Source organism: Amblyomma maculatum, chromosome 9, assembly GCF_055883805.1.
Source record: "Amblyomma maculatum isolate TAMU_Amacu chromosome 9, ASM5588380v1, whole genome shotgun sequence".
In the NCBI taxonomy this organism is placed as follows: Eukaryota; Metazoa; Arthropoda; class Arachnida; order Ixodida; family Ixodidae; genus Amblyomma; species Amblyomma maculatum.
In genome coordinates this window covers 18,339,751-18,361,427 of record NC_139352.1, presented here as the reverse complement: position 1 = coordinate 18,361,427, position 21,677 = coordinate 18,339,751, and the positions used below count along the sequence as shown (strand labels likewise).

The window sequence follows — 21,677 nt, the reverse complement described above, 5'->3', positions numbered from 1 at the left end:
TTGTTTTGACTACTGGCTTTTAGCAGGACGGGGCTGCAATGTTCGCCTTTGCATACACATTCGTGCCGCACTTTAGTCAGGCTGCTATATGAAATAGAAAAAAGCCGCGTACACTGCACAATAAAAAACGGACGTGCCTGTTACGAGTGTCGATTCGTTGTCCGTCGCAGATCAGATATCCTTACTTATCTCTGTGGTCGTATGCCCTTCGCCCTTCCTTTATCAGCCAACGTACTTAAGCGAGGAGTTTTGCCACCGACTGAGGTTTCAAATCCCACGAGAGCCGCTGAGAACGATGGCACGTACCTTCGCTGCAGCCTGTTTCTTAATCTGCCTCTTCGTCCTCGAACACGGTTTCGGCTCCCACTCAATGAGCATTCGCTCTAAGAGATCGCTGCTATGTGTGCCGGATATGATGTCTTTCAACATTGGTGACAGGGCCACCTGCCCCTTTACCAGATCAACGGACTTCGACCCAAACAGGTTTCCGGCCAGGATTCCCATCGTCAGGTGCAAGTGTCCGGAGGAACTTTGCAGCTCGGCGGGCGACTTTCGCTGCCACGAGGTTAAGGAATCGCTTGAAGTCCTGCGTTTTGGAAGGAACGGGTTGTCCCTAAAAGAGCGCATGCAATTCACAGTGTCTTGTATCTGTGCACACAGCCGAAGCCTGGCAAGTGATCTCGGCGGCTCCTGGTTTGAACGCCCCTCGCGCAACATCAGCCGAATCCATGCAAGTGATCTCGACGGCCCCTCGTTTGTACGCCACCAGCGCCAGCCCTGAAAGCTGCCTACTGAGTCGAAAAAAAGAATGGAGCATTTCGGATGGTGTGTAGTCTTGGCGCATTTTTGACCTTAAGTCTGTAGTTCTAAAGACTATTGTTCTGTTGTCTATAGTTTTTTTCGCGGCGTTCATTGTCTGTAGTTCTGTACTGTTACATTTTGTATCCTATTTTTATGTATTTGTGACATGCTGCATTCTGATGTCCCGCAATCTGACACTCCGTAGTGTGATGTTCCGTAGTCCGATGGTGCATGATCTTTTCATAAACTCCAGGTGGCGTAGGGGTTACGGCACTCGACTACTGTTCCCAAAGATGCGGGATCAAATCCCGGCCTCGGCGGCCGCTTTTCTGTGGAGGCGAAAAGGAAGGTGCCCGTGTGCTGTGCGATGTCAGTGCACGTTAAAGAACCCCAGGTGGTCGAAATTTCCGTAGTCCTCCACTACGGCGTCTCTCATAGCCTGAATCGCTTTGTGACGTTAAACCCCACAAACCAACCACAAACCAACCATTTCATAAACTATTGTCGCTTTCTTCTTTACTAATGACAAAATATTCACACGTGCAAAATGCAACCACTGCAGAGTGGGAAAAATTGGTCTGATGGTATCATATTCATTTTGTTGGCTATTTTGCATTTATATATCGACTTGGCTCCTCAGCACAAAGAGTCTGCGAGAATGCTACAGACATGCGAAACATCTGTGAGAAGCAGTCGTTTTTTTGGAATTCACGAAGCAGTACTTTCGAGGAGGCGTTTGAACTTGAACACCTGAATAAAAAAAAAAAAGATGCAGATTCAATCAAACACCAAATTTGAAAGGTATTTTTATAAGAAGTGATCATGAAGAAAAATGGTTATCAGGTAGTTTCTACAAGAATGTGACCGTAAAATATCACCGCGGGTTTCTGTCTCGTCGTATTCTCGAAGAGACCTAGGCCTGTAAACTAAAGACCGTAAATATATCATAATCATCATCATCATCATCATCATCATCATCATCAGCTTGATTATACCCACTGCAGGGCGAAGGCCTCTCCCATATTTCTCCACTTAACCCGGTTCTGAGCTAGCTGCATCCACTTGACCCCTGCGAACTTCTTAATCTCATCCGCCCACCTAACTTTCTGCCGCCCCCTGCTACGCTTTCCTTCTCTTGGAATCTAGGATGTGGGATCGAATCCCGGCCTCGGCGGCCGCTCTTCGTTGGAGGCAAAAAGCAAAAGCGCCCGTGTGCTGTGCGATGTCAGTGTACGATAACGAACCCCAGGTGTTCGAAATTTCCGGATTCCTCCACTATGGTGTCGCTCATAGCCTTAGTCGCTTCGGGATGGTAAACCCCACAAATCAAACCAAACCAAACCATATATTGCTGAACTGAAATAAGGTATTCTTCAGCTCACAGAGGTGTGGTATGTGTGGCTTACATTATCCAAAAAGATATGGTGGACCACGTTTACTTCGTGTTGTGTACACAGAACATCTCTTTAACGATTGTACGTATGCATCCTTGTTCCAATGACGTACCTCTGTTATCTTTATTTTCTGCCATGTATCTGCCTTGTTTGCATAAACAATAAATTAAGAAGTGTTTCCTTCAATCTTTATTATATATATATATATATATATATATATATATATATATATATATATATATATATATGCATGCTAGAGGGCTTGGGAATGCGCTGCTCTTGGGCTTACTGTACGACTTCTATCGAGGATATCGGTTTCCCGGTCGCAATAAGTTTCGATTTCCTAGCAAGCTTTCAAACTTTACTAACAGGTTAGAGAGAGGAGGAAATTTTTAGATATTTAATGCTTACACCCATCATTTAGACGAGCAGGTTTGTTTTTGCGCAAAATAAGAAATTGGCTCCAAATTACGAGAGAAGGCCTCTTTTTGTACACCTCACTGCGATTGCCACTCTGTTCGTCGCCCTCGGTCTAATCTGCACAGAGTTAAGCGATTTAAACTTTTGTTGAAAATTATTTTTAAGAGGACTACAAAGGCCGCTCAGAATTGAGGATGGAAGGCTAGTCACATGTCAAGCCCGAGTCGGTGTTGTGTTAATTCTGTTATGGGTGCAACCATTAGGAGTGTTTCTAGTTGGTCAGGTCCTAATACGTACTACCCTGATAAGGCTGCTTTGGCTCCCATGGACACAGACATAGCCTCCTTTGGAGGCTATGACACAGATAAGAGCAGAGTTTGGGTATCCGTGAGCAGCTCACTACGCTAAAAAAAGTCAGAAACGAAATGTATAGACTGGCGCATGGATAGGTGACACCGACTGTTAGTTTTCGAGGATGGTTTATGGCGACATTATTTTTTATAAATAAAAATGGGGGGGGGGGGGGGGGGGACAAGAAAGTGGTGCCCGCCACCACTATTACTATTTATTATATTACGCACTCGAGGAGTGCCCGGTGGAAGTAAAATGGACAAGTACAATACAGCGAGGTGAGCTACACAGACGAGCGGTAGCGAGAAAGAACGTGATAAAGTTATATGATTTATTTACAAAAATACGAAAAGTAAAGGTGATAACGCCGCTCGCATGGAAGTGTCCAGGCATAGTTTGAGTTAACAATGCGCGCAACGTCCACGGTTTACAAAATGCAAGTGAGGCTAACACACTCTTAGAACATGACCGGCGCGAGTAGAGGAAAGCTAACCACACTTGTCCACGCTCTTCGCTCTTCGGGCTCTACGCATGACCGCTTGCGCTCCTGACTTACCCTATCCCTTAAACCGGCTGGGGTGTTTAAATGTCTAAATCTTCTTACTCTATATAAACACCGAGTGAACGATATATCCTATCACGAATGAATGACGCACGCAGCCCAATACAACTTGGGTAGGTCGACTGGCTTACGCTTGTCGGAAGTCTGCGTCAATTTGAAAGCCGAATCTTTAACCGAAGCCGAAATTAAAGCCGATGTACTAGCGCACCAATTGTCATGGGCCCTAAGCACGCTGAATCATCCGTTATTTTTTCGCGTCGATAGCACTTAAAGGCATGCTTTGTACAACTGCATCTTTGGGGCCCAACGAGAACTTGTGACAGCGTTCTGATTACAAACAGGTTCCTTTCTCCCAAAACGGTGATTCAACATGGTAGAAAAGGGAGGAAAATAATAAATCAGTCTCTACCTCCTAGCGTTTAAGCGCTCAAATAGTGATGGCAATGGCATATTCTTCTATACGGACTGCTTCGGTACATGGTGTGAGGCGTTTAGAGCTAAGTGAAAATATTAAGGATCTTTTGCGCTTTTTGGTACCGCTGAAAATCAACCCATCCGCGAAAATCAAATGAATATATTTTACAAAGATAAAAAAAAAAAACAAAAACAGATGGTTGTGTCCTCTACGTACCTTTAATGTAGCTATAGAAAGGCCCAATGCAGCTGAGGAGACTAAATTATTTTCAATAGTCAAGTCGCAAAATGCTTATTTTTTTTTCTTACACGCAGCTTTTCAGGCAAATAAACTATAAGCACACGATACGCAAAACAAATCCTAACTCTACCTTCAGTTCTGCCTCCTTAATTGCCTCTCTTTTCAACTCAATCATAAACTTCTTGCAAAAAGCGCTAATCTAAAAACTGTACCTATGCAGCTATAGAGTAGGCCTCCTGATTTTCCGGCCATTTATAGATTAATTTATGTACCAGGCCAGTCAGCAATCATTTAAAAAAAATTCAATAAAATAATCACAAATTTAATACCTGGGCTGTCGGAAGCGGAAGCCCCAAAACAAAGAAAAAGAAGGTGATTGTGACGCCATTGTCTTTATGTAGGCAACTGTGAATCCTATCCCGAGGACAGTCTTTAGGCGCATATATATAGCTCGCGCTGTCAACGAATGTGCCGTGGTATTGCGCGATGCGCAAGAAAGCCACGTGATGAACAATACGACAGGCGTTCGTGAAGAACGGCTAATAGCTTTTGCTTGCTTAGCGTTGCTCACATGACGGCCAACGAAGAGGCAATCGGCGCGCGCCGTGATGCAATGACGACCGCACCGAGCACGTGGGCTGCTTGCTGTTTACAACATATCATCAAAACTTTCCATGCCTCAAACCATGATGTGTTGCTGTATTCGTTTGGCAGGTCTTTGCGAAATTGCAAACTTTCCTATAGGAGTGTGAAATGTCCTTAAGGAATTGACTTTACTTTCAGTTTGCTTCAGGTCTAAGAACGGGACACATTGGGCTGTTCTCTATCCTATTCCAACACGTGGCACCACAACCGCAACTTCTCAATAAATTGTAGATGTGTAGCCTCGCACCAGTCTCGTTACCATCTTTTTGCGGAAAGACTGCAGAAAACACTGAAGTCATACACACACTAACTCAGAAAGCTACAAGATTTATGCACGACAGAAATAGAAGCGCTTTTTTTCGACAACACAGTGACCATACGGGGGTAACATGGTGATATACAATGAGGGAAAAAGCGCAGCAGACGTCTCTTGTGTTTTTGACCTATCAATACATCAGCCACTCGCGCATCTAGCCTCAGGGTTGAACTTCATTTCCAAGACTTTAGTGCTCACCCTTTGTTGCTTCTTTCTTTAGCGTCTTTTATTACTCTGTTCCTCTAATAACGCGGTAGCCAAGCATTGCACAAACAGCATGCACAAACAGCCTTGAATCACTTGAACGACGCCAGTTTTCCAGTGTTTCCCCTGTCTTGAGTTCTTGAGCCACCTGTCAGCGCTATTAGAGACTTACTCACGACGCACACACATGACGTGGTCAGGTCTACGGTTTTGTTGCTCAGCTCTGGAGCGGAACTTTTCCCGCCGACGTGATACGCCACCTTAAACGTGCTCCGCACTTCTTGGCACCGGAAATCACCCTTCTCGCTGCAGATGCTGCCTAGACAGTTGCACTTCACCACAGGCAGCTCAGCAGGGATCCGGCCCGGGTCCACGTCGACTGTTACCGTAAAGGGACAGGTAGCGCGGTCACTGATTTCGGTAGCTTGGGGTTCCGGTGAGCAGTGACCGGCCGCAGATGCTTGGAGCTTAACAAGCGGGCTTAATCCAGCGAACAGGAAGCATGATATGACGAAGGCCGTACAACTCATCTTGAGATGATGACTTCACTAGAGCCTATGTTTTCTAGAAGTGATGCAGCTTTCAATTAGAGAAACTACCGCTGGAACGAGTTGAAGGTATTCAAAAAGAGGAATCGTTACGGTACTTCCACCTTTTAGCACGTCAGTCACGTAAACACGAGAACTGGGACACGGTTGAATGTAGAGCGTCGAAAACTACAAGCCACCACAAATAGTTGCCTTGGGACGTATATTTTAGCGTTTTGCAGATAGGGCGAAATTCATTTGTAGTACATCCCGCACACACATCTGTAAAATACTTTACACGCACTGAACTGGGTGTCTTCTCTTTGGCGATAACACTCACGAACACTGGCGCTGCGCTGAGAATAGGCGCGCCTGTTGATGATATCCGCAGACGTGTGCCTCAGAGCTTTGTTCGGCGAGCTCCTTTTATTTGCCTTTCCGTAGCAAATAGAGGAGAAGGAGTCTGCCAACATACGAGCGTCTAACCTTGCTGCATTCGCTCAGCCAACCGGTTTGTAGGAGGAGGTGGGAGGAGTCGAGACGTGTCTCTTTCACTGGAAAGGGAGTTAATGTAAGCTAGCATCGCTCCTCCACGGCGTGGCGTGCCAACAACCCTTCCACGCTTGCAATCTTGTTTTCGCATCGCTATTTGTTTTTGTTCGTTTTCACATTTCACACTCTTTTTACACTTTTCACGTTTTGGTAAACTTATAAAATCAAGTCGATCAGGCATGCTGTCAGGACATTACGGCGCAGTGTACGGCGTCTTTTCGCGCCTGAGCTTGTGTAAAAAGAAAGCAAGGAATAAACTACAAATGTATATCTGGTGGACTACCGAACGCACTTTCTCGTCATTTATTTCTTAGTAGACCAGTGGCACCCTCTATATGTGGAAATTGAAGAGCTAAAGAATAGTAGTGTGCGATGAACACGCTCAAGGAAGCCTCAGTGCGCTATTGTTTTGACATCAAGAAATGTCATTTTCGGCACCGAAAGGAGAAGTCCGCTTAGCGAAACGTTGGCTGGCGCAGTGGGGATTACCCTCAACCCTTGCTTAGTTTGCTCAGTGTTCCACAAGAATCCCGTCAACCTGTCGTCAGCCTACCAGAGTCGTGTTCTGTGATTGTCGAAAATTTCCTGCGGCTATGGCAAAAAGCAGACATCTCATATTCACATTGTCCTTGCTGTGTGGCCTTTATATGTTATCTGCACTAATGCATTCCTGTCTCAAACAAATGGCGCTAGTCGTGTTTCTTAACTTGGAAGTTAGCGACTGATTCTCATGAACCAGTGCTCTGTGCTGGATTACGTGTGAGTGGAGAAGCAGTAGTGTGGACAACACGGTGTTTTCTTATTTAAAAAGAAATATGGCTAACCAAGAGAGTTCTCCTTAAGTTGAGGACAACCCAGATGGCTATGGCACGAAAAATGGTAGGCGTAACATTAAGAGATAGGAAGCGTGCAGAGTGGGTCAGAGAAATAACTCAAGTCACCGTCATTCTAGCGGAAATTAAGAAGAAGAAATGGGCATGGGCAGGACATGTAGTGCGAAGAGAGGATAACCGATTGTCGCTTAGGGTAACAAAGTGGATTCCAAGGGAAGGAAAGCGTAGCAGGGGGCGGCAGAAAGTTAGGTGGGCGGATGAGGTTAAGAAGTTCGCGGGGGTCAAGTGGATGCAGCTAGCACAGAACCGGGTTAAGTGGAGAAATATGGCAGAGGCCTTCGCCCTGCAGTGGGTATAGTCAGGCTGATGATGATGATGATGATGATGATGATGATGATGATGATGATGATGATGATGATGATGATGATGATGATGTGGTTATACGTCTCATTCTGCATTTGGTCATCTTCGGGGTCGTTAAGCGTAACCGAACCGCTGCCCTTTGGATCACGAGCCGGGCGCGATATTATGCAGGCATATATTCCCCAAAGACAAACTACTATCTTTCTTTTTGTTGCCAGATAAACCACAATTATCTCTCTAAACGTGAAGATTACCGGTGTACTCGTTTTGGTATTTTTTTTTTCGACACAAGGTGGTACACGTTCCATGTAGTTTGGCTTTGAAAATATCGTTCTTGGGGGCTAAACAATTAACGGCACACAAGTGAGACATCGAATCTTATTCATGAAAATCTCAAAATTTTATACCGCGAGAATGCAAAATTCTATCTGTAAGAATTGCCTACTCTTGGTCCTTAACACCAAAGCCACCAAACACCAAAAAGAGCTAAAAAGAAAATGTCAATTAGCGTAGTTTTACTTCCAAACCCGCATTGCACAGCGGCGGCTGTTTGCTGTAGCACGTTCGGACGCAAATGCAAGGATCAAGTCATTGGCGAAGAAATATCCAAAAATGCTAATTGTAATGGTACCGGTTAGATACACAATGTCTGTGAAAGCAAAGCGGAAACATATGACATGTACAACACGGTAACAGCTTGATAGCTCCGTCGCAGTATTGTGATATGGCTCATTTCAAAATCTGATGGCGCTGCGTGTGAAATTTAAACGGGCTATATGGGCTGCAGAGGTCTTGTCGCGTTTTAGCTTAGGTCATGCTTAGCCTTGATAGTCTTGAATCAGTGGTTTAAAAAAGAAAAAGCTAGACCGATAAGCATTGTTTCGGCCTTTAAATTTTTTTCCCCAAACTCTGCATTAGATTTAAACATTAGAATTCCAAAAACTGTTTTAAACCCTCCCGTATTAAACATTTTCTCTGCTTATCAACTGTATTTGCTCAAGTATATTTGTATAAATGTTTTTTACCCATCAACAAACTTCGATTGGAATGCCATATACCTTAATCGCCACCTTTATTGCTAAAAAATGTAAATACAACGGGCTTTGCTGTGTTTTGGTGTCTTATTACAACTACAAGTTCACTACCATAGCCTATAGACCCTATTCACTATCAGGTTTAGCAGGCGGCCGTTGTGGCAAACCCTGCATTGAGAAGACGCCATAACGTTGGGTGGTTCGAAACTCCTCCTCCTCCTCCTCCTCCCTTCGTCCTCCCTGCTGCGCGCCGCTCATTTGTCGGACACTTGAGACGCCGTTTGGAACGCCGTCCATCCAGAGCTCGGATTTCACCAACACTGTACCCTGATTCGCCGTATTCCCTATCTCTCTCTTTCTTTCTCCCTCTCTCATGTTGCGTTGTGCGTGCCATGGTTGCCAGTAAAGCAGCAATGACGTCACGTGAATAAGCTCTATACTAATTTTTTCATGAGACGTATGTATTCTTTTTTACTGAACAATCCGCTTTGGGTGTTTAAAATTCGTTCAGTCGTTTAAAAAAAAGGAAATGCTGGGCCAAACAATGCTTGCATACCTTCTCAGATTCTATTTGGCTGATGTCAAAAATAGACAATGATCTGCAACTGCACATACATATATACGTACATACATACATACATACATACATACATACATACATACATACATACATACATACATACATACATACATACATACATACATACATACATACATACATACATACATACATACATACATACATACATACATACATACATACATACATACATACATACATACATACATACATACATACATACATACATACATACATACATACATACATACATACATACATACATACACACATACATACATACATACATACACACACACACACACACACACACACACACACACACACACACACCACACACATATACATACATACATGCATACATACATACATCTCTCAACTCAATATATCGCAGAAATGCTTACATAGCTGCGCTCAAATTTCACACTAGAGAGTATCGTAATGGTCGTAAGAATTTGCTGTAAAACTAAAAAGGTTCACGAAGTCTCGTGCTTCAGGCGCACGAGAACATACCTTGCGCGAAGAGAATGAAGATACTTGCATTTGGTCGTTCTTCCACGGCAAGGCATGAAGGGGTCTGCGTCCCAAACCAAAAAGCTGAACATTCCCGCTTTACATCAGGATGCCGTAAAACAATTATCAGGAAGTCCGACAGAATGGTACGTGAGTACTTGAGCTTCGGTGTTTCACGCCCTGCTTTGTTGGTTACTAGCGATGAGGCTGTGTAGGATTCCAGAGCTTCAAAGGCCTTTGTTTAGCGTTTGTAACGTCGTTGATGTTTAGCACAAAGCACGCGTTGCTAGGTTTCGGAATGGTTTTAGGGCTTGTCTTCGAAAGCTATGCGCAGGTTTCAACTGGAGGTAGCTGCCTTACCGGTGTACAGTTTAAGACACGATCATAGCACCGTGATGAGGCAGCTCACCGAGGCTCAGTAGCTCTCCTCATCCTCCTTCCCCTTTCACCTGATCACCCGCCTTATTTCTTTGTGTCCGCCTACCTTCCGAGTGCACAGTAGCGCTTCAAAGTTAGCTGGTTCACTGCCTACTACTTCTTGAGTGACCCCGAAGCAGAGAAAAATGGTGTGCGGTTTGAAGATAATTTCACGTGCCTAGTATCAGTTTATCGCCCGTCTCTTACTTAACAGAGGGTGTGTGAAGTTCATCCAACCTAACGCAGCACGCAAAAGAAGAAGCGACCGGCAAGGCGGGCATGTGCTCTGCAGGTTAGCAACATGTGTGCTGAGCTGCAAAGGGTTGACATCATCATCATCATCATCATCATCCGCCTGACTATACCCACTGCAGGGCGAAGGCCTCTCCCATATTTCTCCACTCAACCCGGTTCTGTGCTAGCTGCATCCACTTGACCCCTGCGAACTTCTTAACCTCATCCCCCCACCTTACTTTCTGCCGTCCCCTGCTACACTTTCCTTCCCTTGGAATCCAGTTTGTTACCCTGTTATCCTCTCTTCACACTACATGTCCTGCCCATGCTCATTTCTTCTTCTTAATTTCCACTAGAATGTCGGTAACTTGAGTTATTTCTCTGACCCAGTATGCACGCTTCTTATCTCTTAATGTTACCTCTACCATTTTTCGTTCCATAGCCCTCTGGGTTTTCCACAACTTAAGCAGAACTCTCTTGGTTAGCCTCCACGTTTTAGCCCCATAGGAAGAAATATTAATATAAACCAAACCGACCGCATACAAAGACGTTGGAACCGAAAACCAAACTTTCTACTCCTGCCGAACAGTTCTTTCCAACACGAATATTCTCTCTCGTTTTTTTTTTTTTTTTTAACTCTTGGAATATTTACCGCCATGGAATATAAAGCATGGCTTAGGCTCGAGACTTAAATGATGAAGGGAGCGGTGGCGGAAGTGCTTCGTGTACAACGCACAGTAAAACGTGTTGCTAATAACACTGTTCTTCAATCATTTCTAGTATACATTTGTGTTGTAAAGTCCTGCGATATTTGTGCAAAGCATTGACTGATTATCATGTGTTTCACACTTCAGTGCAAGAAAGGTTCAGTGCTATATCAAATCAAACTTCATATTATGGCTTCTACAGCGCATCTGCGCTGTATAAAGCGCAAGTACCTTGCACCAATAATTGAGTGGAAGCATCAAACGTTCGAAGTGGTGTAGCGTCCGATGACCAATAACACTATCTGGGAGTAACTACTGGTAGGTATTGGGCTTATTGCAGCCAGACAGGTGCGGTGCAAATATATATACTCCCCTTATAGGAACTTAATTCGCCCTTGAATAAAAACGTGCCATTTTAAGAAGTCTTTATTCGAGCGCCATCTTTTCGAGAAGTCTCTATAATCTCGACATCTCCACTTTCTCCACAAGCCCAGCCACTACTTCATCGAGGAAGGCGAATTGATAACTATAGTGACGCTAGTCATCATCATCATTATCATCAGCCTGACTATACCCACTGCAGGGCGAAGGCCTCTCCCATATTTCTCCACTTAACCCGGTTCTGTGCTAGCTGCAGCCACGTGACGCTAGTGGTTTGAGATAAATGTTTTGGGGAACATCTCAAATGCTGTGTATAATTTGGTAAGAAAGCAATTACCTATCAATAGATGCATTCGCACAACCAAATGAGTACAATCGAGCAGGAAAGCCAAGCCTCGCAAAAAGTAACGATTTCCTTACCAATACTTTTACCATCGCTGATGCTGAAGACGCGCCAGTTAAGAAAACTCTGACGAATACTAGATGGCGGAGTAAGGTGGAATAATCAGCAACTCAAAGGGAGACTGTTGTTAGTACAAAGAACACAGGTTCAACCCAATGGGGAAATAAGCTTTTAACTACAGCGGATCGACCGATGGACTGCAACACATAATCGAACTCTATTCCATTTTTTTTTTGCGTGTTCAATGAGTTGATAATAAATGTCAGCTGGCCACACGGCTACCACTTACATTGTATAATGGCATTCGTTATTATTTATTCAGACATACCTCGCTTTGCCTAAATGCGTTTAAGCTCAAGAGAAGGGGGCTGAAACGTGACAAAAAAAATAAAAAAGATCTTCGTTATTGCAGCACATTTGGTTGAAAGATACACGACTCCCCTCTGTTAGTTCTCGCAAAAAGGGAATTGGCGTAAAAGCTCATTCTGGCCTGATATTCTTGTATTTAAAGTCATGACCTGCTTATTTAGATATATAGCGCGGTTGATTAAAATAGGTGTATTTGTTAATCCCAGTCTTGTTACCGATTATCTGAAATAATTTCAAGCGCAGCTTTATTGGTCTTAAGGAGAGTGCTTCCCATTCCAGTTCAGTTTTCATTTTCATTTTATTTAATTTATTCCTCTTAAAGGCCCCTTTAGGTGTATTACATAACAGAAGTGGGGGGGGGGGGGGGGAGGGGTCAGTAATCACCATGTTCAATCACAGTTCTACACATTGCCACGTTATGCACGCAGCTCTGCCCTCATTTGTACCCGGCTAGAACGAACCTTGCCGCTCCATTTTGTATACTTTAAATTTGGTAAGATAAAGTTATTTGGCGCTGGCTCCACAATCAATCATACTCCAGGATCAATGGAACAAATCAAACATGAACAGCATTTGTTATGGCAAGAGCTGAGGATTTGAGGTTTCGGTGAAAGAGAATATGCGCTCTGGAATTCAAGGCATTCAAGGAAGAATTGCTTGAAAACGTCGTACCCAAATAGTTATACATATATGGCTGGTTAATAGTATCATCGTTAAAAAATAATGAGTTTCTGTGTTTTCTTCCCTTTCGTGAAAGACAGCTATGAACAGATTAATTGTATCTGTTCCATTTGCCAGTCCTCACACCATGAGACAATGACATTAAGGTCGATCTGTATATAAGTGAAGAGAATCCCTTTCATTTCTTACCTTTTTTTTCTATAGGACGCAATCATCGGCAAACAAACAGAAACATGAAGGTAGGAATAACGTTAATGAAAGGTAAAAATGACAGCCTCCCTAAAACTGAGCTCTGAGAAACACCCGATGTGACCTCGATCATACAGGGAAGTAGCGCCCTTCAGTATAACACATCGACGACGCAGCTGTAAAGTGGCTGGCGATCCATTTGTACACCTCCTGATTAACATTTGCGTTGTAAAGCTTGTGAAGCAGGAATGGGTGACGAACTGTGTTGAAGACCTTCCTTAAATTAATAAATAAAACAAACGCTGTATCTCAGTTACAAAGTCGTGATAGAATTCAATCCTTTGGTGTTGTAACCAGACAGTCCCTTACGTAAACCGTGTCGACCATCAAGTAATATTCTGTTCTGTAACAAATGTTTCATTATTTCCTTGTATAGAACACACTCTAATATTTTGCACGAGACGAATGTAAAAGAAATAGGTCTATAATTATTTACTTTTTTTACTGGAACTACGTGTGCCATTTTTCAGTCTTTCGGTGGCACACAATTAGAAAATCAATTGCTGTATATCAGACTAAGGCAAGATGCGACGGCCCAGCTACGGCGTTTTAATATGCGGGAGAAATTACCATTTGCACCGGGCGCCTTAGTTTAATCTGTACTTTCGAACAAAGCTTCGTTGCCGCTCACAATGAGTTCTCATAAATGCTGCGCTGCTTAGTTGTACACGGACAAAGGAATTAGACAAACGCTGAGGTTGCGCTTAACCTCAGCGTTTGTCCAGTTCCTTTGTCCGTGTACAACTAAGCAGCGCAGCATTTATGAGGAGATGTTCCAAATAGCCCAGTCCCAAGCACTTCTCACAATGAGTTCCGTGGATGATATTATTGACTCATCACCCACTAACTCTCCGAAGATTATTTTTGGGAAAAAACACCTAACGAAAAAATCTATGAAACCTTAGGTGTATCATAGGTGAAGATCTTATTTCTGTGAACATTTCCATTTATTCCTGCGTCAGATGCGCATTCCGTCACGTATTTCCAAAACGCCTTGGATATTATTTTTCATATTGTCATTGAGTCGGCTGGCGATCGGATCTTGTGCACTACGTACTTTTATTTTGTGTTCATCAGTTATCTCGACTAGCCTGTTGAAATGATGGCTGCTTTATGTTCTTTACAATGTCAGATATACGCCTCTTCTCCTTATAAGTTGTAAAATATCGGGCGCCACCCATGGCTTTTAGCCCTTTTTGCGTCTATCTGAATCAGTACCTGGCAAATACTTTCCGTCAATTCTACCATTTAAAAAAAAAAAAAAAAAGACCGCAGTTCTACAACTTCAAACCTTTTGCCCCTTATAAAAAAATATATACTCCTTCTTCGATTCGCGTGCCTTGGCTCGTTTTTAATGCTAAATACGAAAGCGAGATAGTCCCTTATAGCCGTGACACAAGTGACAGAATCTACAACATTAATTGAGTTATCCAGGAACAAGTCTAAAATGTTGTTACGAGGCACACTTACGTGTTGAATCAAGCCGAATTTGTTAACAATAGTTTTCATTTCTAAATTTGCTTTACAGGTAGTCATAGCTGTACAAGATGCGTAATGAGCTTGGTAGTTTTTTTATAATGCTGCCTTAAAATAAAAACTAAAAAATAAAAGCAAAAAGTTATTATTACAGGATTCGAACGTCTGTTTCACGCGCTTAGTGCTTAGCTATGTAGTGTCAATCAATTGCGCCACTGAAGCAACGAGGTCGGCTAATTTTACACCCCGCTATTATTCATTTTTACAATATTTCCGCTATCTGTCGCCATGTGACGCTGCTCAGAGGACCCTACCGTTGAGGGAACGGAATCATGCGTACAAGATCCGTTAGACCGATTCTAGTCCGGTAGGGTAAATTAGCGGCAAGAATTATCTCATCCTTCTGATTTATTTTTCCACGACTTGTTTCCTTACCACTCTTCACTCGATGGCGATTTTCTCAATGTGCGTTTAAAAATAAATCTACGTCCCTGCCTAAGACCGAGTTTACATTGCTGCCCTCGTTTTATTTGCGCAGGGGGATTCTGGTAGACATCTTCCTGTCACTGTTCATTGCCATCAACATGTGCGTGATATTCGCTGCTCTCTATGGGCCTAAAACGCGAGGACCATTCATGGAGCCCCCGATAAAACGTGAAAGCCGCCCAAGAAGTTTTTACGACGCCGACAGCTCTGCTGGATACCCAACCGAAATCGTTCCGAATATCATACATGTTATCAGGTAAGTGCCTTCACTGGGACGTAAGCTCAGCTGATAGTGTATTGAAAATAATCCTCCCATGTTTTGTGGTAGGGTGCACTATGTAAGAAAATGGTAATGACTGGCATATATCTGATAGCAAACCTTTTTAATAATCTAAGTTGCGACTCCTCCCAAAGGGTTCATGTACAGAAAATATTGAGTTTTTTTTTTTTTGTGGTCAAAATTCGGGTGCTTACGGATAGTGGCGGCGCCCGCGGTCATTAAAGGAAACTGCGTATAACTTCGAAATTTTCAGGTTATTCATAAATGGGACCACTGGGAAAATAAAATCGCTCGAAAAGTTGCAATAGCGAACATACTTATGTATAACACAGTACAGATAATTAAGAGCTAAACCAAACAGAAAAAAAAAGGATCTTCAGAAGGTTATGACGGCAATAGCAAATAGCTTTTGCTGACCGCTTTAGATGGCGCCACAGCATATAACCACTTGGAAAACTGCACAGTGAAACTGGTCACTTTTTCAAGTGGATTTTGCAGACTGGTATGGTCAAAAAGCTCTCATCTGACGGACGGAGCCACGTGCTTGTTTCTGTTGTTTAATGCTTTTCTAGAAGCACATATATTTTTACATTCATGTACTACAGGGACATGCTCAGAAAGCTTATAGTGACCACCTTTGTCCTCTGTAACTGGTTTTGTTAGGCGTGAGGGTCCCATGTAGCAGAAAAGTCGGTGTAGCAGTCAGCATTGTTGACCACGAGGGATATATTCTCATTGATCGACAAGGTCATGAAGTCGCAGGTACACGACCTCGGGCGAGGATCTCAAATGCAGCATAGCAGTCATTTTAAAAGACCTCACTTAATTTGATATAGACGTATTGCACACATCATATGTTATGTGAAGCAATGTCGCGTCATATCTCAAACCATTTAAATGGAAAAGGTAATTGATCTCGACTAACGAATTCAGATGTAAGTTGGGATTCGAATGCTATAAACATTTTTTAGCAAGCCATAGACTCTGCAGACGATATCACATAAAGCGGTATTTTGCAACTGCATCCTTATCATGCAATTGTAAAATACCACTTAATACTGCTTAATGTGTATCATTTAAGAAGACCATATGCTGCTGTCGCTTGATACCCTTAGGGCGTAGCTTAATCTTCCCCGGGCTTTTGAGGTGAGTACATTATCTATACCTCTTAGCTGAAAACTTTCCGAACATCGATAATAGGAACATTATCGCGAAATAGAATGTTCAACCGGGGTTATGTTATTCTTGCACGAAAAGCTAACGCTACAGTAGCTCGTGAAAATTTGAAAATCTACATATTTATGACAGTTCACTGCACCACAGGAAATGAACAGCTCACTTCTGTGGTCATCAAACCAAGTTTTGTAATTGTTAGCCGCTGGCTGGCTTAAGAGCGTAATAAAGAAAATGTTTTTGTTTATACACAATTTAGAGCGTTCTTAGCCGCAGTGGAGCAACCCAGGTAACGTTCTTTAGCGGAGGCTGCTTTCACTGACGATATGAAATGTAAATCTAAATTGTTTAAGTTACAGGAAAAATGAAATAGCGCAGTATCTGTCACATATCTCTGTGTACACCTGAACAGCGCTGTATGAGAAGAGAGAGAGAGGGGGGGGGGATTGAAATAAGAGAAAGAAGCGCGTGGAGATCTCCGGAATAATTTCTACCATCTGGGGATCTTTACCGATCATTGACATCGCGTAGTAAATGGATGCATTTGCGTTTCGTTTCCATCAAAATTAACGCTGCTGCCGCGGTCGGTTCGAACCCCCAACTCCCGCTCAGTAGGCGAGCTTCTTAACCACTGAGCCACCGCGGCGGGTGAAATGAAGGTCTCAAGCTGCAAAGACAATTATAATATTAGAGCGTCTCCTTAAAACCAAGACCTGCGCAAATGACAAATATGCAAAGGAAAGTAGACAAGAGAGTGTGGGGTAAAATATTAATATAACTTGGATAAATCAGCACACAGTTCACTGCTGAGCTGGTGTTAATATCAGTTGAGAGCTATAATTACGCTCTGTGCAGTTGAGAAATTCTTCCCTGAAGCGCGAAGCAAATTTTCCAACACATGTACGCTCGAATCGTATCAGAATGAATAAATCTTTCTCTGAATAATATGCATGTCTTCGAATTAGTACGAATGAGATGCGTCAGGTCAAAATAGTGGCATTCACACTCGACGACACAGCTGGAGAATGATGATGCTGTTAAACGTGTTCTGGATGCAGGTACAACGCGACCAATCTGACCATCACGGACGTGGTATTCCTCCGCTCTATGTACCTGAACCAACGACCCCGCACGATCATTGTTCACTGCAGCCCCTGCGGCTTCACGGGGCCTTTTGTGAACTGGACCGAAGGCATCAACTTCACGTTTGTGCCGCTCGAGTCCCCCAGGGAGGTCTTCGAAAGGAGGAATAACGTAAATATTCAAATTTAAATTTTCAGTGAGACGAGCTCTCAACTTCGCCAAGGAAACATTTTCATGCCTTTCAGCACGTCCCATTAGGACAAAGTATTTTTAAATGTTACAACCTATAAAGCGCACTATTGCACTAGTACTCGCTCTGACTGCTATCACGTGAAGCTGCTGGACAGGAACTTGCATCTCAGAGAAACGTTTTTCAACTCGTCCATATAAAATTATGTTCACGGCGGATAAATTATCTAAAAGCATGTTTATTTTTTATTTAAGGCAAAGTAGTGGATGAGTATATTGGCCAACGCTATATCTTCAAAATTATGCTGGTGGTGCTTCCCAAGAGTAACTTGATAGCTTCTTCTTTTCCATGATCCAGAGGTCAAAGTAAACGGAAATCAGTTGCTGTTATCGGCGGCAAAGGTATGAGAGCTGCGGCATTCAGGTGACCGTGGCGAGAGGCTGGTAACACGTAGTGGTTAACAAATAGTCGATATGCTCTGCGCTGGCCTCCCCACTCTCGGCGTCAGTGGCCATCACTTGAAAGCCGTTCACGGAACTCTGTCTCGACTCTTATTCTGATAAGCAGTTCCCTTGTAAAAAAAACGTTTTATTGCAAACTGCTCTATCAACTACAATCTGTCCTTGTGGGGTCAAGTAGCCTACGACTACGTCTAGAAGATGGATGAATAGCAAATGTCCCGTATAAAATGTCTTTAGAAATGGGCAGCCCTTCATCAATGTCGCTGGTCACAAATGTCAAAACTGATATCACATGCTCACACAGCGTCTACAGAACCGATGGAATTGAACACTGTAATATTGCTCAAAAGAAACTCGAATTCCGAGATTCGACACGACAGTGAAGAACGTAGCTTCGCCATTCTCGTAGTAGCACATCTCAGCAGCCGAAAGCGCACCTTTGGTCTTAACAGCTGGTATAAAACAGAGTCACACTCAGAAACTCATGTGCACATGTTTTATTCTTAATCTATGTTGCAGTATTGTTGTAAAGCTGGTTACGTGTAAGTCTTTGTAACGATGGCATCTCTGGAAGCGACTGCCACACTTTCTCTGCCATAAATACACGTAGTGTTGCCGTCGGGTCCACAATATAAAGCTACAAAATGCATACGAAGCTCCACGGAGGCTTCAAGAAATGGTCTCAGCTGGACTACTTGGTTCAAATGGCCAAAAACCAGAGCAGAGAACAGATATGGCAGAGATAAAGCGTGTGTGGCTGTCTGCTTCCCTCTAGTCTGATCTGTTTCGCACGGTTCTGTCGTTTCCATCAGTACGGACGCTTCTGGGCATGTTTGCTTTGTCTTTGTTCGTAATCTAGAAAAGTGTACTTCACGTAAAAAAAAAAAATTCGGTAAACACTGCAACGTGTTTGTGGGTGCGGAGGTTTGACAAAGACGTTCCACGCGATGTTTTTTTTTTTTGTTTTGTTTCATCATGTGAAGACATTAAGCGTTTCTGGTATGGCCATTTTATCCTGACTCATTATTTTTTTCCAGAACCCGACCAATGGGTCCTTGGCTGACATCGTGAAACAGTATGGTGGCATCTACCTGTCCAGAGACGTGTTTGTGGTGCAGTCTCTGAGTCGCTACATGCGCTACGAAGCAACGCTCTCGGTTCCACCGAGAGAATACATGGGCAGCAGTGTCATGATCTTCCATGGGGATGCTCGATTCCTCAAGCTCTACAGGGAAATATCCATCCAGTGAGTGAAATTTCGAGAGGCTGGTTCTATTCCCCCCTCCTTTTTCCTGCCCCCATCTTTCTCTTCATATATATATATATATATATATATATATATATATATATATATATATATATATATATATATATATATATATATATATATAGAATACATGATGTCACACAACTTTCCCGATTATCCTATTTGATTCTAACAACAGTTTCGGATGGTGGCCTTCTGGTAGAGCATCCATTTCGCATTCGGGAGATACAAAGTTCGATCCCTTGTGCCGCCGGGTACCCGCCGATTTCCAATGGGTACAAGCTTTCCCCCGGCCTGGTGCTCGGCTGGCTCTTTGGGGTGAAGTGCTTGGGAAAGGGCTATAGGTCCCAAATAGTTGCGCCGATGGGACAGTGATCCGTTCCGCCACAGACTACCATCGATGTCATCGAACACATAAAGAAAATAAGCAAAGCTGAAATTACACTATATGGAAGCATTATGCATGAGTGCTCTTTCACTGTATCACTTCCATAACGAGTGATCTGGAGATATTTCGATGCAACATGCGTGATGGTTGGAACACAAGGATTAATAATACAATAGCTAAATGCGTCCACAGTTTCCACCCTTGCAGTTGGTTATCCGTTTTGTGCTTTTAATTTACCCCTATCTGCGTTTTTTGCGCCGACAATGCGGTGTGGTACCGAAGTCTCCAGCAAATCGAATGTCTCATGCAGGTACGACGACGCTTCCTGGCTTTTAACCGCTGGCCATCTACCTACTATTACGTTACTGCGCCAACACCCGCATCTCTTCAACCTTAGGGTCGAGGGCCTGGAGGTCAACCTGGACATGCTCAACGCGCTATACACGCCGCTGTCTTATCATAACTGGCGCAACGCTTACGTAATCCACGCGCACTTAAATCTGCGCCATTTGAACACAGATGACCCTTTGCGCAACATTGACTTCACCGAAGAAAACATCAGGAAAGTCGACAACACTTTTGGGCAGATGGCACGATCCGTACTCTTTGGTACATCAAACATCGTCGGGTCGGATGTGCCTGTGTTAAGCGTCCACAAATTGACCGCTTGAGAAAAAAAGGGCGAATATGTTGCGAACATGAACCCTGTAAGTGAGGTGCCTAACCGAAGAAGGGACACCACCACTTGATGACGTTTCAATTTTGCCTCTTCCACAATTTGTGCGGGATAACAAATTACAGACTGCACTCACTCTCTTCAGCGTCGTCGGTTGGAGCACCGTTTCATTCGTGTGCGTTACAGTTCCTTGTCTTGCGATCGCCCTGTCTGAATGAAAACAACAGTTAAAAAGAAACAGCGCCTGATTATTTTCGCAACCGACGAGAGTGATAGTAACAGGAATTTTATTTAACGCGTAAGCCGTTATAAGGAGCGCATCCTTAGCCGTCGCGTGGAAGTAGTCTGTCTAAGACCACCGTTAAAAGCGGCCATGAAAGGTAAACCAAATGGAAGTAAATATAAGAATAAAAGTAAATCGAAGGACGCTGTCATTGAAAGAAGAAAAATACTGTGGTCTGAAGCACTCCACTTTACCACGCCAGGCTCTCGCTATCGGCGCTGTGTGAGGGTTTCGAGGGATGTCATCCTTAACACGAGAGTGCTACTGAGTGCCCTCGCGTATGCTATCTAGTTCCCCACTATATATTTTAATGTCGCGAAATCAAGGTGGGACGCGAAGTGCTCCGCATGACTGCGCTAAGCTAAGAGGGCAGCCGAGGATAGCTCTGCAGTGCTGTTATCAGTTATGTGGAACGGTTCTTCGCTCACAAAGTCCGGGGTCCGGAGTAAGCAAGACGAAGTAGCGCTCCCAGTCGAGCGAGGAGACGATCATCGCCTTAGCAAGAGAAAGATGGCGACGATAGCCTGGCAGCATAAACAGCGGCGTCGAAGCGATTTCATAAAGACCCGGTCCTTTAACTATCAGAAACACAGTCTCAGACAAAGTCCTTGTGAGGCGGGCTGCGCTAGAAATATGGCACAGGGAGCTTCTGAGCGTAAAAACTGTCCTATGCATTCGGGTTAGATTGGTCAACGAAGCAGGTGTTTAGTATAACCTAATATA

At 43.6% G+C, this 21,677-nt stretch overlaps 1 protein-coding gene across 1 annotated transcript; it reads left to right on the top strand.

Moving 5' to 3' along the window:
• The first annotated feature begins 415 nt into the window (after positions 1–415).
• Positions 416–21,012, top strand: LOC146178482 (uncharacterized). The gene is made up of 5 exons (XM_084579980.1): positions 416–753; positions 15,206–15,409; positions 17,665–17,860; positions 19,378–19,586; positions 20,306–21,012. The coding sequence occupies exons 1-5, from the start codon at positions 416–418 to the stop codon at positions 20,664–20,666; spliced, it is 1,308 nt and encodes a 435-aa protein (XP_084436106.1). The 3' UTR covers positions 20,667–21,012.
• Positions 21,013–21,677: the final 665 nt, after the last annotated feature.

Excerpts from the sequence above, each read along its gene's own strand:
- LOC146178482 (XM_084579980.1), top strand. The coding sequence starts at position 416 with ATGTCTTTCAACATTGGTGACAGGGCCACCTGCCCCTTTACCAGATCA. Across the intron at positions 15,410-17,664 it reads AATATCATACATGTTATCAG|GTACAACGCGACCAATCTGA; the intron begins GTAAGTGCCTTC and ends TTCTGGATGCAG. Across the intron at positions 17,861-19,377 it reads TCTTCGAAAGGAGGAATAAC|AACCCGACCAATGGGTCCTT; the intron begins GTAAATATTCAA and ends ATTTTTTTCCAG.